The sequence below is a fragment of the Neolamprologus multifasciatus genome, chromosome 11 (assembly GCF_963576455.1).
Source record: "Neolamprologus multifasciatus chromosome 11, fNeoMul1.2, whole genome shotgun sequence".
NCBI lineage: Eukaryota > Metazoa > Chordata > Actinopteri > Cichliformes > Cichlidae > Neolamprologus > Neolamprologus multifasciatus.
This window is the reverse complement of record NC_140449.1, coordinates 27,841,624-27,858,134: the sequence shown is the minus strand read 5'-3', so window position 1 is coordinate 27,858,134 and position 16,511 is coordinate 27,841,624. Positions and strand designations below refer to the sequence as shown.

At 40.6% G+C, this 16,511-nt stretch overlaps 1 protein-coding gene across 2 annotated transcripts; it reads left to right on the top strand.

Annotated features, from left to right (window-relative positions):
• The first annotated feature begins 961 nt into the window (after positions 1 to 961).
• On the top strand, positions 962 to 12,741 carry tp53inp1 (tumor protein p53 inducible nuclear protein 1). 2 transcript variants are annotated; one of them, XM_085176583.1, is made up of 4 exons: positions 973 to 1,279; positions 3,726 to 4,113; positions 7,551 to 8,088; positions 8,444 to 12,741. In XM_085176583.1, exons 2-4 carry the CDS (start codon positions 3,981 to 3,983, stop codon positions 8,664 to 8,666), a joined length of 894 nt encoding a protein of 297 aa, XP_085032709.1. In that variant the 5' UTR covers positions 973 to 1,279; positions 3,726 to 3,980; the 3' UTR covers positions 8,667 to 12,741. The 2 variants fall into 2 exon arrangements, with proteins under 2 accessions (XP_085032710.1, XP_085032709.1); XM_085176584.1 differs by having other exon boundaries at positions 962 to 4,113.
• The last annotated feature ends 3,770 nt before the right edge of the window (positions 12,742 to 16,511 follow it).

The window sequence follows — 16,511 nt, the reverse complement described above, 5'->3', positions numbered from 1 at the left end:
GTTGATTGTCCTGCCCTGCACCTCAGTTCTTTGTTCCCATCCCAGGCCTATTTTCTATTGTGTATCCTTACACCCATTACTACAATATTATAATGTTGCAAGCAATCACAACTATATTCTCTTTAACGTTGATGTACATTAAGGAATCTATTCTCAACATTACCAAGCCTAGAATAAAACATAGTGTGCAGTTTGAACATAAGAGTATCGATTTTACAGCTGTAGCTAAAGACCAGTGAAGATACCAAAGTGTATCTTTAAGGCCTTTTATTTGGAACTGATGGCCCTTCCTCCACCTCTTCGGTTGGGCGCAGGGAGGGTGATAAGAGGATGAAGTGTGAAACATGGGGGAGGGCTGCATTTTCTCACTTTGCATTTCTGTGGATTGAGACTGCTGAGCACAACACTGATCTTTACTGGATTTTTGCATTTCTTTTATGCTGAAACGGGAAGGGGACAAATATAATGTGGAAGCACATCAACCTTTTTTGGCTTTTAAACTGTTAAATATTAAGTGCTGCTGTAGCATTTTTTTTTACTTAATCTTAAAGCAAAAACAGTTACTCTACTGTAAACGTCACAGATACTCATATTACTTACAAAAAGCCCCAAAACTTGTGTAGTATGCTCTATTTATGTCTAAATTTCAAAACTAATGAAATCATTCTTAACTCTAAAGTAAATGATGAAAACTTTATTCAAACCTCGCTGTGTAATCGTATTTTAATAAAATTGTAAATCTGATGACTCTAAGGGGTGTTTGAACGGTTAGAAAACAGGAAACCCAGCGGCTGGACCCGGATATCTGCTCTGTTATGTAACATTTACTTGTTTTGGGGGAAAGAAACACACGATAGTCTTGCTCAGCTGAGCGCTTTGTCCAGTCATGTCCCTTTCTTTTTCCTTAGGAGAGGGAGGAGGGAGTCACGTGGGTTAGTGACTGCCCTTAACGCTCGTTTGATTGGCCCCTCGAGGGCTCCGGTTGGCTCCTCCCGCAGAGAGGCGGTCCTTAACGACGTCACGGCCGATCAGCTGTTGAGCTCCACAACAACAACAAAAGAAGGCGCAGTCGGGGGCTCGAGGAGGAAACGGGACTGAAAAGAAACGCCGCACTGTGACTCCCGATGTGCAGTCCTTAAAGTAACGTTTTTATATTTTATTTCTTCCGCGAAGAAACCTCAAGTTTTTCTATTTTTCGAAAAGTAACGCATCTACCTCATTTTTAAGGATTTTAATCGCGGTTTGGACTCGTTTACACCTCCTCCTCCTTCTGCCGCAGGTGAGCTCTTTGTTTTCATCTCGGTGAATATACCCGGCCCCAAAGCCTCTTTTGGTATTATATATAAATTGCATGCACATAACAGGAGAGGCACTTGGTGTTTTGGTAGATATGCAGCAATTAAGAAGCTATGCTCCATTATTAAACCTTAACTGTGCGTTTTATTCGGCTTTCTCTGCCGGTGGCTTTGGTTGCGGTGGCTCTGCACAGCTTTCTGCCTTTGCTCGACTTGGACTGTAGTAAGTTTATTTTGGGAAAATATTTGATATCCTATCATACGGAGATAAAAGTTAAAGTGAATATGCGGTCCAGGTCCAGCACTGTGCGGGTAGAATTACAGCCTCCTCCTCCTTCTTTCCTTGTATAACCATCGAAACCGGCCAACACTCTTAGGGTGCTGTAGCTCCACATTATTACCGAATCACTTCAGCTTTTATCCCCTCACAGTCTGGACGCCAAATCACATTAGCGCTTCGATCAGTCCATTGAGAACAAACATAACTTGGTAATTGGTCTTTTATCAAGCAGAGGTGTCAAGTATTCCTTTCGGTAATGACTATTTGCTGCTTTTGTCCTGTAAAGTCAATAAGAATCGTTTTTGTGTGTGTGTGGGGGGGGGGGGGGGGACTTGCGAAATAAGATGGCATCCCCAAACATTTTTAACTATTTTCTACAGAAATAATCTAAGGTGAGGGTAAAAGCGTGCGCCCTTTGAGTTTAGCTGTGTATTAACTCTTGTTTGCCAGCTAAAACGTGGGTAATCTGTATTTTATCCTCCACTGAATCCCACTTTATGGGTTTATTCTTAATCCCGCAGACTGCATACTGTATAGACATCCGATCCGAACAAAGCGCGATCTGATGTAATAGATGCATCAATTGCGCTGACGTTCAGTGACCCGTTTAACAGCATTAATCAGGCATTAACCGGGCTTTAACCAAGCCCGGGAGAACTTTTCTTTGTGTATGGTTATTATTATAATAACAGGAATAAAGTCGTGTAAATGATTTAGGCCTATCCTGAAATGACCCGCCGTAGGAGGGTGAGCAGGGGGGATGAGAAACAGGTGCTGCAGATTATCAGCCTGCTGTTGTCGGTGTGAGTCAGTCAGAAGCGTTTTCTGTTTTCTGTCCCTCACAGCTGTTCGATGTTTACAGAGGCGGGGTTAGATTGTTCTTGAAAAGAAGAGCGCTTTTTATTCGCTATGTGCCAAAAAATACGAGAGGTAATTAAACGCAGCACAGCCAGAGGCAATGCGCCTTCAAGGGTAGGGAGAAAAAAATCGGATATCTGGGCTAGTTTGCTCCTGATGAGAATTTAAGCGTTTTTATCCAGTGCCGTGCTTTGTTTCCGCCTCCTACCGGTGATTACAGTTATTGTAACTAGATGTTTAAGTGTTCGTGGATAAACCATAACTTATCGTGAGTCATTTTGCGTAAGCAGAAAAAAGTGCCAACAGATATATGAAATTAAAGTGTCACTTATCCACTGAGAGAGCTCGTTACTCATAACAAATGATTAGGTTGTGAATGATTTAATATAAGGCTGTTATTACAACAGTTGAGCTACTGCAGCTGTTATGCAGTGTTCATGTGTTGCCTGACACACCTATACATGAAGTATGATGAAATTGCTTATCATATTTGCCACATTTTCTTCAGTTTACATCTAATTTACATGTAATGGAAGTCTTATAGATGATACATTTGCATCTTGCACCATCGTTTTTTTGTTTAGCCATGTGTCTCCTTATGGTACCCCACCACTACCTTATTCCCATGGGGCTCTTATTTTGAATTATTAAACCCTGGTCTGCACTTTATCAGTTGGACAGTAAAAGAGTTAATTTGGACAGATTACATAAAACCTGAATTTGTAGAGTGAAGGCAAAAATAAGGGGGTGGGGGGGTCAGTACACTTGGCTTCAATCTGCTAATATCGTGCCAGTGGGTTCCATTTACACAGCAGCTGTAGGGTGACAGTGACACTTGTGACTTTTCATTTCTTTCTACTTTCCTCATGTGAAAGGCTGTAGTTAGGCCAACAAACAGGCTGCCAGCCAGCTGTGTCTGTACGTCCTCTGAGCACAGCAGATCCTTTATTTGCACGTGAATTAAACACAGACAGGACATCTTTTTTCTCTGCTCGTTTCCTTCAGATCAATAACTGAAGAAACTGCAGCTGCTGCTCATGACCATCAAGTCTGACAGGAAATTAATCCATCCCGGAAATTTGTGCAGCTAGAGGCGAATACTAACAGGCTTGTCATTAAAGTCGTTCTTGTGTGTGTGTGTTTGTGTTTAAACTATTTCTCTGGGAAGCCCTGGTGTGTTTTCAGGCTCTGTCCTAACATCTTTAATGAGGGATGGGGATGTGAGGCCTTGTGTGTAAAACCAGCACCTGTAAATGTTTATAACCGAATCCTCATGTTTCTCTGCCTCTCAGGGCTTTTTTTGAAGACTTTTGCACTCACTGAAGCGATCCTGACGTTGAGCGATGTCCAGCCTGCGCCTGCTGGCCCTCAGATGATCTATGACCACAACTTATTGATGCACTTTAGCACCTTTACGGAGCCTTCCCCCTGCTGTGAACCCCGCAGCTGATGACCAAAACGACCGCAACACCTCCCCGCCGTCGCCCAGAGCCACGCGCCTCCCCCGACCCCTCCCTCATCCTCACGCCCCTGCAGGACATCTCAGGATGTTCCAGAGGTTCGCTAGTGCTCTCTTTGGGGACAATGTGGAAGAGGTGAGTCGAGGCGGCAGACCTGGGGACGGCAAAGTGGAGGAGACAGCGGCGGAGGATGAAGACTGGATCCTGGTCAACTACCTGAGTAAGTCTGATTCTCACAAGAACCAGTTAATGGTTCAGAATCTGTAATCAGCCAACGCCTTGCATTAGTACCATAAAGTAGAAGGTAAATAAAGATTTTGACACGCAGCAGTGTTTTTAGAACGACTTTGAGACTTGCTTCACTTGTTCAGCTGTCAGACAATGCATTTTTGTTCTCACACTGTAAACTAAACTATGAAATGAAAGCTGACTCTAGCAGGAGGACACTGAGGAACAAAGGGCTCAAGCTCCAGCATTTCACTATATGGCATATGTGAAAACTTTGGGTTAAATAGGTAAACAAATTAGAAACACACGTGTTAGCAAGTGTTAAATGCCATGCATATATGCCAAAAGTAAAAAAAGTCAATCAGTTTAAGGAAGATTAGAGCAAGATCCACCCCCTGATGAAGAAGACCGTGAGTTCAGGAAAGGCTACTGAGCTAATCCAACATGGAGCAACCAGCTAGAAAGACAGTGTATAACTTTAGAGTTTTTTAATGGCAGGTAAAAACCATGCCAAGTTTCCAGTGCAGTCTGAGACCATAAAAAGATTCCAGTCAAAACAGACACGACACAGAGGAGTTCAACAAGTCACCCACCCACACACTGTATGCAGAAACATGACACACTGCAGTGACTCCCAAATGGCTCTGGATGATTCTTGGCACAGCTTTGGTTTGGTGTTAACCCACAGTGGGTCTTAACTTGAATTGACCCCCCTCCCCCTCCCAAAATTCCATAACCGTGTCAATATTTCTGGCACGAGGGCCGGTGAGAAAGAGAGGCTGTCTGACTCACTTCAAGCTGGAGGGGGTGAAGAGGTTGGATGTCAGGCAGTTTATAGGCAAGTCAACCTGCAAACAGGTCAAACAAAAGTGCCTGGAGAACCAGATGAGGTAAAAATAGGTCCCAGTGCTTCCAGGAGGTAAACATGTATGGGCAGAAAGTTTCCTCGAACATCCCTCCACTATAAAAACACCTGGCTACATCATATCCGTGTCTCCATCACAAAGATACACCATGCTATGTTTTGTACAAGGCTGATAGAAGCTCAGTGTATTTGTGACTCAATGTTTTGTTGACATTTTCTGTCAAGTTTCTCACCAGCTCTGGCTTGAGCTGATTTAAGGGGGACTTATTATTTATTCTATTACAAATATTTGTGCTCTTAGATCTGTGTGGTGAAAGAATTGTGTTTGGGTTTTATCACATAAGTAAGCATGTCAAGAGCAATATTTTAAAAATGCGGTTTTTATGGCCTGTCATCACTCATGCATATTATCAAGCGTGAATACAGGCTCATGAATGTGCCACACACAGTGTCAGAAATGAGTAAGACGTAATAATGTTATAAGAAAGTATGGCTTGAACGTTGCAAATGTGGTTGAATGAGGCCAGGAGCTGAAGAAGTCTGGTTAAAGGTGATGCTGTCTGTTTGCTCTGCTGATGCTCTGCATGCTCTGAGCCTTTGTGGTTCATGGAGGAGACAGGGGATCAGCTGGTCCTTTCATAATCTGGACTGACCTCATTAACCCAATGTACAGTGAGCCCAAGTGAACAAAACACTACATGCACCCCACTCTAGAGCTGGAGACCTGTTGTCTAGTTGACACTGCATACCATGAGCTGCTGTATTTGCAAACGCCTGCAGCCTCCGCAGGAAGAGATCAGCAGCTGATGGGGTTCGGACAGTGGGGGCTGTCCCACTGCTGCTGAGAGGATAAAGTGAGAAGATCAGCTGCTGCGAACTGAGTCAGCACCCTGCAACCTCTCTGGCCTGTTGTGGGTAAACAAGGACTCCTCTGTGAACTCCAGGGAGTCAGAGCCACAGGGCGGTGTTAATGTCACGTGTAGAAATTGAGCTTCAAACACTCCAAACACTGCTCTCACAGTAAACAGGTGAGAGCACTGAGGTCAGAGGAGATGGCCGATAAAAGGGTGGAGGTCGAAAAACCTTTATCTTCATTCTGTGTGTTTGATGACCACCAAAACATTCTAATAACCATGTTCTTTACAAAAGTAAGGCCCCATCCTTAAAGAAAACTGAAAACAAGCAGAGATGTCTGCTGTGTCGACACAAAGTTATTTTTAACATCCAGTCTGCTAGCTTGAGATCATGTTGGCCTTCCACCTCACAACTTCCTGTTTCTCTGTGAATCATTAGAAGCTGTGGCTGGATCAAAACAAGAACCCGACCCGCAGCTTTTGGCAAGCCTCCAGTTTTGCATAAGATAGCTAGCAGCGCAGGATGTATGCGTGCTCGCTGCACACGATGATTTATGTGCAAAGGAACGAGCAGCGGTTGTGTATGCTGCTTCTTGTAGAGAGAGCTTAAGTTGCTCCCCCTGGGGTTAACAGCAGACAGACATTTTTGCAAATTCAAACAGAAACATGCGTGCAAGCCGTGGTTCATTGGGGATGCAATGTTGAGCTGTCAGGCTGTCAGCCTGCTTGCAGCCGTTTGGCTGATCAGCTTCCAGAAAATTATTGTTTACATCTGGCAGGTTCCCTTCTGCTGCGTGGCCAAGCCACAGTGCCGCCTGCTGGTACACTGATGACATTACACAGGCGTTTTACTTTAAAATCAAAACAACAGCTGGAACAGTAAATGACCTGTTGCATAAAGGAGTTTGGATTTATGATGTCTGTAAACCAAATGGTTTACAGACAAGTAGGGCGCAGAACATGTTTACAAAGATACGCTGTAAAGAGAGGGACGCCTATTTTTGAATCTCTTTTCACTGGTTTGTGTATAACCAATGTATTTTAAGTTTATATGAAAACTTTTTCCAAAACTCAAAAACAACATTTTATAAACCAAAGTTTTGGGTTATTATTTCAAAACTTCGAGTTTGGTATCTTAAATTTTTGATTTATTACCCCAAACTTCTGTGAAAATAACTAAAAAAATGAGAAAATAACTTTTCAAGTTAGTCAAAGTCCAAATTTTGAGATAATGACCCAAGGTTATTTTTAAAAATGGATTTCTGTTTTTATTGTGGAAACAAGCTTCTACAAGTTAATGACACTCACCACCACCACCTCCTGGAAGGTCAATACAAAACAGGCCTTATTGTTTGACAGATGATGGCTTTAAAGATGCTCAAAAAGGCACAAACACTATTATGACGTGCAGTTCGATGACTCACAGTAGCAGACACCTAGCTTCCATAGCAGCTTGTATCCTCACATACCTTTCAGTCAAAGCGGCCATGCCTTAATAATGAATAGGTTTAAGCCTTAAAAGCCTGTTTTTGTAACAGGTTGTTCACATGACTGTTTCTGCTGTAAAAGTTGCCTGTAAGAGCATGTGGGGAATGACTAGTGCTTGGTACTTTTCAGATACAGGTGTTACTTTTTTCATAAGACATATAATCTGATGCGTCTCTAGTACTATTTTCATTCCATTAATGACACCTTCATCTCACCCCTTAGCTGAAGCCGGCTCCAGCCAGTGTAACGATGACCACTCGGGATCCACCATCATCCAAGATGAAGACGAGGAGGTGGAGGCAGAGGATGAAGAAGAAGAAGATGATGAGCTGGTGATGATCCCCTCACCCATGGGCATCCCACCTGTCCGTTACGCCTCCTGCACCTCCCTCGACTCAACGGCTGACACAGACCTGGACGGTGGTCCAGATGAGGACGAGGAAGATGATGAGAGTGGGTTTCTGCGTGTGAACACCCGCTCTCTGCAGGAGAGCTGGTTTCTTACCCCCCCACCCTGCTTCACTGGGCGTAGCACCTTTCCCATCGTCCTGGAGCCCAGCCCTCTGGAGAACCTGCTAATCGAACACCCCAGCATGTCCGTCTACACTCACCACAGCATCCCACGACTAAACCTTGATCCCCTGCCACAAAGCTCACATGAACCAGAATTGAATTTTTCGTCCGATGAGATAACCGCGAGCCTGACAGCTTTAAGTGGAAAGGAAAAGGCCAGAAGAACGCCAGATGGCTCTCGCCACAGGTAAAATCTGGGCTCTGTCCATGGACAGAAATTTCATCATCATTGGAAAATAGATTTCAAGCTTGGACATATTTATAAATGTGTCCAAAAGTACCAAATGGACAACACTTCAAAGGCACTAACTTCGCAATAGCCGTTTTTAGTGTTAGCTTATCCAGTCACAGGCTTTTTGAGACATTTTAATAAAAATAATCTACTAACTGAAAGAGCACACACTGTAGCAAATACTTCAAAAATGCTCCTGATAATTGGATATAATTGTAAACCAATGCATGTTGTGAAGCAGCTGTTAAATTACTTGTGCATTGTGCTAAAAACTAATCTGCCTTCTTCTGAAAACTTCTGCCTCCTGCAGGCCAGAGGCGGCAGTTTCACAGCGGCGCTCCAGTCTTCACTCCTCCTGCTACGCCGCGGCGCTCTCCGCTCAGGCAGGCCTTGTGCAACAAAGGCCGGGAAACCCCACCCAACGCACCCAGCCCATGTCCCGCAAGGCCCTGCGACGCCTCAACCTGCTCCGCCCCCCAAAGGCCAACACCATGCACCTGCACCAGCCCAGCCAGAAGCATCTCAACTTCTGAGACATCCTCATCACTATTCATCATCATCATCATCATCATCATCATCATCATCATCATCAACCTCAATACTTTAAGCAGTACAGGAATGTAACACTGGCCACCCACAAGCATTCATCTCCATTTTCTTTCATCTTCTCAACAAACAAACACCAGCAGCAAGTTAACTACGGCATCAGCCACCACTTACACACCTCACACCTAATTTCTCCTGAAAGCTTAATGGGTGGTGAAATCGGGAAGGTGGCTGTTGACTTTTTATATCAGTAATGTGGCCAGTGAAGACTTTTTCTCCCTCCCTCACTTCACTCCCCGCTTCCTACTCCTCTTGATCCATCCTCCATCCTCTTATGTATTGATACTGAGAAGAAGGGATATGTAAAGGTCATAATGTTAACCCCCTCCCCTCCCTTTTCACAAGACCATTTCTTCTTCTATTTCTTCAGAGCATTGTACGTCCAATCACAGAGAGAAACAGAGGTCATGATGACTTCTCTTTCTTTTCTTTCTTCTTCTTCTTCTTTACGGTCACCTTAATGTGTAGAATCAATGCTGTAGGTCACTTTACTAAGCGGCAGGTTCACTGTGTGGCAGGATGGTCCGGTGGTGTCACTTCAGGGTCTCACAGTGGGACTGCTGGTCATCTAGGCAACTTTTTGGGCTGACTGAGGGCAGTAGGAGACATTTCAGATCCTAAATGACTTGAACATAGACAGTGCAGCCGGACAACGTTTTCATTTAATCAAAGCAGGAGTATTGGAGTGCAGTGTTCCCAATATGTTGCCAGTGAAGGGCTGTTCACACTAGAGGATGAAGTTTAGGTGGGTTTAAAGGAAAAATTCCCTTTATGTAATCTCACGTGCTTATAATCAGTGATCTGTACTAAATGCTCTGTTTGTGTCTTGAGTGACTTCCTGCATTTTAGAGGAGAACAGGGTATGTCCATAACAATTGTAGGAACAGAAGCTCTGCTTTATTACAGCTGACTTTAATATAATTACGCCTTTTTGATGGTGAAAGTTTAAAGCTTTATAACATCTTTATTACAGAAGAAAAGTGCAACATTTTGAGCCTCTTTATAAGTGCAATACAAATTCTCTTCTTTTTATTAAAACACGGTTCTTGCTGTTATGTTTTAATACTAAACGCTTCAGCCAGACTTAAACACGTGCATTCAAAGGTTCTCCTGTGAAACTGGAGGGTGTGTTAACTGAAAACAGAGAGTTTCAGCAAAATTAGAATCACGTCTGAGTCAAACCTAACTATGTACTGTAGCTGCTTTGCCTGTTAGTCCATTTTCTGCTCTCGTACTTTCAGACGTAGATTTCTAGTTTCTGTGCTGCGGTTCTCTCTGTCATTCACTTTGGTTACAGAAGGAACTCGTTCCCTTCACCCAACCTTATGCTGTGTGTGTTTGACTGATTGTTAAAAAGCTACGAAAACACCACAATTGAAGCCAGTAAAGCAAAACACAGCTGTATTAAAGCCTTTAAAGGGTATTTTTCCTTTAAGTTCCTGCTTTTTGAGCTCTGCAGCACCACCAGAGGTGAAAAACTTCCACGTTGCTCATCCTGCAGCTCCAGCTGAACCTGCCTCTGACTTTATAATTCAGTAACTTTTCACGATATTTCTTTAAAGGAGAAAAAAAGAAAAGAAAAAAATGGAAAAAATACTGGGTTAAATATCACTAAACGCCTTGTTTTAACAGTAGCTTTGAGATAAATAAAAATGTTAAAAAAGTATGTAAAACAAAAAAAACTTCCAAAAATATTTTTTGAAAAGAAAAAACAAATTACATATCAGTATGAAGTTGGTATATATGCGTCCATGGTTTCTTGCTTAGGTGTGTTTGGTTATGATAGTGTGCAATCTGTTGCATGGTTGTAGAGTTTTGTTAGTGTCATGATGGTGGGAAAAAAAGAAAAATGGATAATTATTATTTTCTTTCTTTTCTGTTTTGTTTTTGTTCTTAAATTAATCTGCAGTCCACTTCTCAGGGTCACAACCAATCACCTTTACTCTTTAGGAAAATGCAGATTTACTTGACGGCTGATGATTCTTTGTGTGTACTCGGACTTTTTCCAGCTATGTCCCTGCGTGCTTTCCCTCTGTGAAAACCTTTGTGAGAAATAATCAACTTCTTGTTTAGTGTCACAGAAACGTCTTTTGGTCCCGGGACTGTGAAATGAACTCTGACACTGTCAGTTGACTGTTGGAAATCCACCAGGATGGAGAGAAACTGTTGGTTTTTTTCAGCTATGTTTATATATTTTGCTCAACTGTACCTAACATGGTTTTAGAAATGTACCTTGTGCTATTTTAACTGTTCTCTTTTCCATGTTAACGTAGTTACATTTCGTTAAATATTTAAACCAAAAAAAAAAGTAGCAGCGATCTTTAATCTCTCCGTAGTTTTATTATACTGATGTTCTTTTTTTAAAATTGTTTGAGTGTTTGATAACAGCTCTTGGTTACGGTGCTCTAAAATGGTAGACTGTTTAATGGTTTAATGTGTCTGCTGTAGGGATAAGCGGAGCCCAGGCCGAGTCACCACACTGCAAAAGTTGAGAAATAACCAACCTTACAGAGTGACTAAAATCTATGGAAGACCATTTCTGCCAAAAAAAAAAAAAAAGACTATTTAAATATATATAGGGTAAACAGGTTTAAAGTAAAGTTCTGGAGCATGTTGTCTGATGTTAAACAGAAAATTTGACTCAGTCTGTGACTTTTTATAACTGAAAATTTGTTCCAAAATGTTTCATTTTTTTTGGCAACCATTTTTGTGTTCGTAAATAATTTCAGAACAGGTGAAGGACTCTACATATAACTTCACATTTTGCTTATTTATCAACTTTAAAAAAAATTAATTTCCTTACACACATCAACAGAAACTTAATAAACTCAAAACTTAAAAAATAGTAAATCTGCCTAACGATGATGTTTTGGAAACCGATCCTGTTCTGAAGATACGGAGATGCATCGTGGAACGAACACATATTTTGGAGGAGAAAAGATTCAGTCACTTTTAATGGAAACTGTTGCAGTGTGGTCTTCTAATCGCCCTGTAAACCTGACTGAATGTCTCTAGTCGAGTTTCTGGGAAGGTAGCGTTGTTAACAAAGCCCTGTAAGGCATTTTTGTTATTTACTGTAAATAATCGTAAACGGTAGTAGAGTGGATCTCTTGTGTTTTCAAGCTTTTTTTTTTTCTTGTCCTTTCTCTAATGTCTCTCTCTGCAGTGAGTTTTGCAATCACGAACGATGTTATTTTGTGTCATTTTATTTTTTGAAAAAGAGAAACTTAAAGAGAGAAGGGATCGGAGGTTCCTCCTGCTGTCAGGAGCCTTAAACGATTTATTTGTTTTTTTTGTTCTTTTGGTTTTTTTCTTAAGTATCTGTTCTCGGTTCATCTCTCCATCATTAATCTAACAGGGATTTGTAATGCTTTTTGTTCAATGCCTTGAAATTTGTGGATCACGTGCCTTCCAGGTTGAAATGTTATGATGACAATGCATCAATGAAGAACTTGAACTCGTTTTTCTTTTTGTTTAACTTTTTAAGTGGACGTAATAATAAATTAAAACACACAGACAAACATCAGAAACCAACTATGCATCATTCGAGGAAGCTCATATGCTCTCGCCACCACCATCCGCCCAGCCCTTGTACAGCTTTTATAATGACTCGACAAACCAGACAGAATGATGTAGCAAAACCTCTTTTTTTCTCCTATTGTTTTATTTGTAAGTGTGAAGAATATTTTATGGCATTTTTCCACTAAGTGTTAGACTTTTTGGGTTTTTGTTTGTTTTGTTTTGTCATTTTTTGCTTTTCTGTGTAGTTTACTGGAATAATACTGCACTTTGCCAAAAAGAAAAAAGGTGTAGGACTTTTAGGACTTTTTATTTATCAACATAACTGGTTTCCTTTGTATTTTGGATGTATGACAGAGCACTCTGTTCTGACATCAGAAACAAAAAAAAAAGCTAATTAAAAGTGGGGTCATCTGTTTTCACACTGTAATAGTTAATACATGTGATCTCTTATTAGCCTCTAATAAATGTTTTCATACACAATTTTCTTGTCTTTGTCTATTTCTTTAGCCTCAGTTTTCCTTATTAACACAACAACCAAAAGCAAGAAATAACACATAATAGTGCAGAAGATAACTTCATATTCTAGGGAGTGCAGTGGTTAGCACTATTGCCTCAGAACAAGAAGCTGCTGACAAGTGACTGATGGTCTTTTTCAAACTAGTGGCATCAGACGGACAAGATGCACAAACTGATGCTTGTATCCACCTTTGAAATAATGTTACAAGTATCTGCTACATGACCATATTACCAAGAGCTTTAAGTATTTCAGTCTAAATTTTAATTCTATTGAATCTATTTAGCTTGAATCAATTATGTAGAACACGAGCAAAGAAAAAAAGAGTGCATTTTTTAAAGTAGCTCTATTTTCTGTTGTCTACATCGTAGAGAGTAACTTTAATGCAACACCTAAAAAGGGAAAATGAGTACAGTCAAAGGTTAAAGTGGATTCATCAGGTGGAGGAACCCTTAAATTGGTTGTAGTGGCTCAGTGTGGGGAAAAGACTCAAAGCTCACAATAGTTTTGATTGTGAGCTTGATTGTGAGCTTTAGTATCAGATAGCTCTCCTCACCAAACAGTCCACCCATCTAATGGCAACTAGCAGCCTTAAGTACTTTCAGCTGTCGCAGGCTAAACCATTATTCTATTAACAGGTGAGTTCTCAAACCCAACCTTCCACCACATTATACAATAAAGCAACTCCAATAAATAAATATCTAAATACATTTTTCATTTTCATATGAATACATATTTTACACTTTATCCTTACACCATACCTATTATTATAAAAACGCCACACTCCCTTAACCCATGGCCTCTCCCGGAACCTTTAAATGGTGTCTGGACCCCCAAGGAAACATTTGCCCAAACACCCTGAACAGGACACAAGAAAGAAAGGTGAGTAATCGCGTCTTACAGTCACTTCTTTGCACCACCTTTATTTCTAGATTTTCACACACACTTGCATTAGTTATCCTTACTGGTAAACCTTATTTGCTCTCAATCACAACCTTTCCTTTTCACAGACAACCACCACATTTCTTGATGAGGAGCAGCTGTGCAGGACCTGGAACAAAGGCTACCAACTGATTTTAAAATACACAATAAATATTCAATAAATAATTAAACTTTGTGTGCAAATGTTCTTCCTCTGCAAATCTATGCTTAAAGTACGATGCTAAATAAAGTGCTAGATAAGGTGCTCCTAAAGTGCTACACAAATTATGATATAAATAATAGTAAGGGAGTCCTCTTCCTTACACTGCTTTTTGTGGATTTACACAATGGAATTAAAGAAGATGTAAGCATGTGTTTCATTAGCTGTCCTCTACACTTTCAGTATACTTTTATACTAGACGTTATACTAGATGGTATAAAGTTTGTATGAATCTAAGCAATATCAGCTTCAATTCATATTGATCTCTCTGCCACACTTTATGCAATCTGTCTCTGACCAGGAACAACACAACTGCTGTGCACCAGTCCAACACGCTCTTCCTAGCTTTAAATCCACCACAGTACAGCAAACTAACCTGTTTATCCTACACTGACCTTCAGTAAACTTTACACCTTCAGGTTATCAAAGTCCTCCCTGAGCAGATTTTAACTTTTAATAGAACCTACTTTCTTCCTCTCCTGTCTTATCTTTTTCCATCTCTAAGTAAAGTTACCTTTCTTTCTTTTCTCTCCCCTGTGAAATACACCAGCTGGACCTTTAGCTAGCAGGCAGTGTGAGACCAGCAGATTGTGTGTTTGCTGATATTTGTTGAGCATTTAGAATTACCTACGCCTTAAAAAAAGTTACTGCCTTAATGCTTGCTCCTCTTCTGTAGCTATCTAGGTGCCAAAGTACTGCGACCACAGTTTATGGACATCTGTACTTATTCCTGTGTTGCACCAAAAAAAAGAGGCCACCAAGGAACTTCAACCCCTGACCATAGCACTACAAAGTACAAATTATGCACAACTTGCATGGATTTGCATCTTAAATCTCTTTTTACACGACAACCAATGTTCCCTCTAAGCTGAGCGCGTGAGCAATTGTGCACTGCTGACAGGTCTCCCCACACAGAGAACCTGGAATTGGAATTAAAGTAAATACATGTATTTATTTTATTTAGCTGATTTTCTGTGCGCGGAGACTGTGTCAGCAGTGCGCGATTGCTCACGCGCTCAGCTTAGAGGGAACAGTGGCGACAACCCCTGGTGATTGATACACTATTAGGATTGCCTTTCCTGTGTTACTGTTTATATCAACTCCCCTCAAATACCTTATACCTAAAGTAACAAATATTTGTGTGAAAATGTGGGGAGTAACCAAAAAATTTATATAAAAAAAACCCTCAAGTACATACATGTGAAAAATGTTCTTTAAGTGCAATAAAGAAGTATTTGTACTTCATTACGTCCCACCTCTTTACTGATGCTGGCTATTATCATTACTATTATTATGATCACAGTCATACAGATTATAATGTTATATTCATTAAAGATTTCAAAAACATGTATAACAAGGAAATGTAACAATTATGATTCATTATTAGCCCAGTATAAGTAAGTAATTGGATAAGACAGTCAGCTTCAACATTACAATGCTGTTTACACATTATATTATCATAACGTATCACACTATTGTCTCCGCCCAGGAGGTTATGTTTTCATAGCGTTTGTGTGTGTGTAATTATGTCTGTAAACACAATAGCTCGAAAAGTTTTCAATGTTGAAAAAATTTGCAATGATGTAGAGTGGGATCATATTAACAAACCATTAAAATTTGGCTTACATCCACCAAGGTCTTCTAGGTTAATTTAATGATTTAGTGGTTGAAAATTGACCACAAAAAACACCCCAAAACTTAAAAGTTAGAAACTGTTTGCAATCTGAGAGTTTCTTTTAACTAATATTATTGGTTTACTTGTCTGGGCCATTTAGGTGTGTATTAATACAAGGCCACAATCTTCCCAAAAGTTAACATTCAAAAAAATCCACCCCAACGTCAAACAAATTCTTGACAGTACAATTAGAAAATGACTAAACAAGTAAATCTTGTTTGGATAATCTGAACAAACCACAAATCTGTTCATATGAAATCTATGCATCTGAAAACCAAACACAGCATATCAGCAGAAACACATCATACCAAGTGGTGGAGGGGTGAAGTTTGAGCTTGTTTTTCAGCAGCAGGACCTGGGCACCTTGCAGTCATTGAGCAAACCATGAACGCCTTTGTATACCAAAGTATTCTAGACTCAGATGTGAAGCCATCTGTCCAACAGCTAAAGCTTTTGGTAAATGGAATGGATTTTCCCCTTATCAGAATGGTGGAAAAAGAAAAGAATCAAGGTGCTGAGATGCTGACTGAACCTGACTGAAATGCCGTGGTGGGACCTCGAGAGAGCTGTGTAAATACGAATGCCTGTAAACCACAATGAACTAAAGCAACTCTGTAAAGAAAAGTGGGCTCAAATTCCTCCACAACAAAGTGAGACACTGATAAAACCATACAACAAATGATTACATTAAGGTATTGCTGCTAAATGTGGTTATACAAGCTACTGAATCATGAGTGGTCTTAGTTTTACACAGGACTGCACAGAATCCTATGAAGATTTTCTGTTTCACACAACTATACACTCATAAATACTGTAGTTAATTTTTTGTCAATACTGTTAAAATGTAAACAGTGTTTTAATTATGCACCATAATTAAAACTAATGAGTAACCCATTGTACCCACAGGTAAAAGGGGGGCT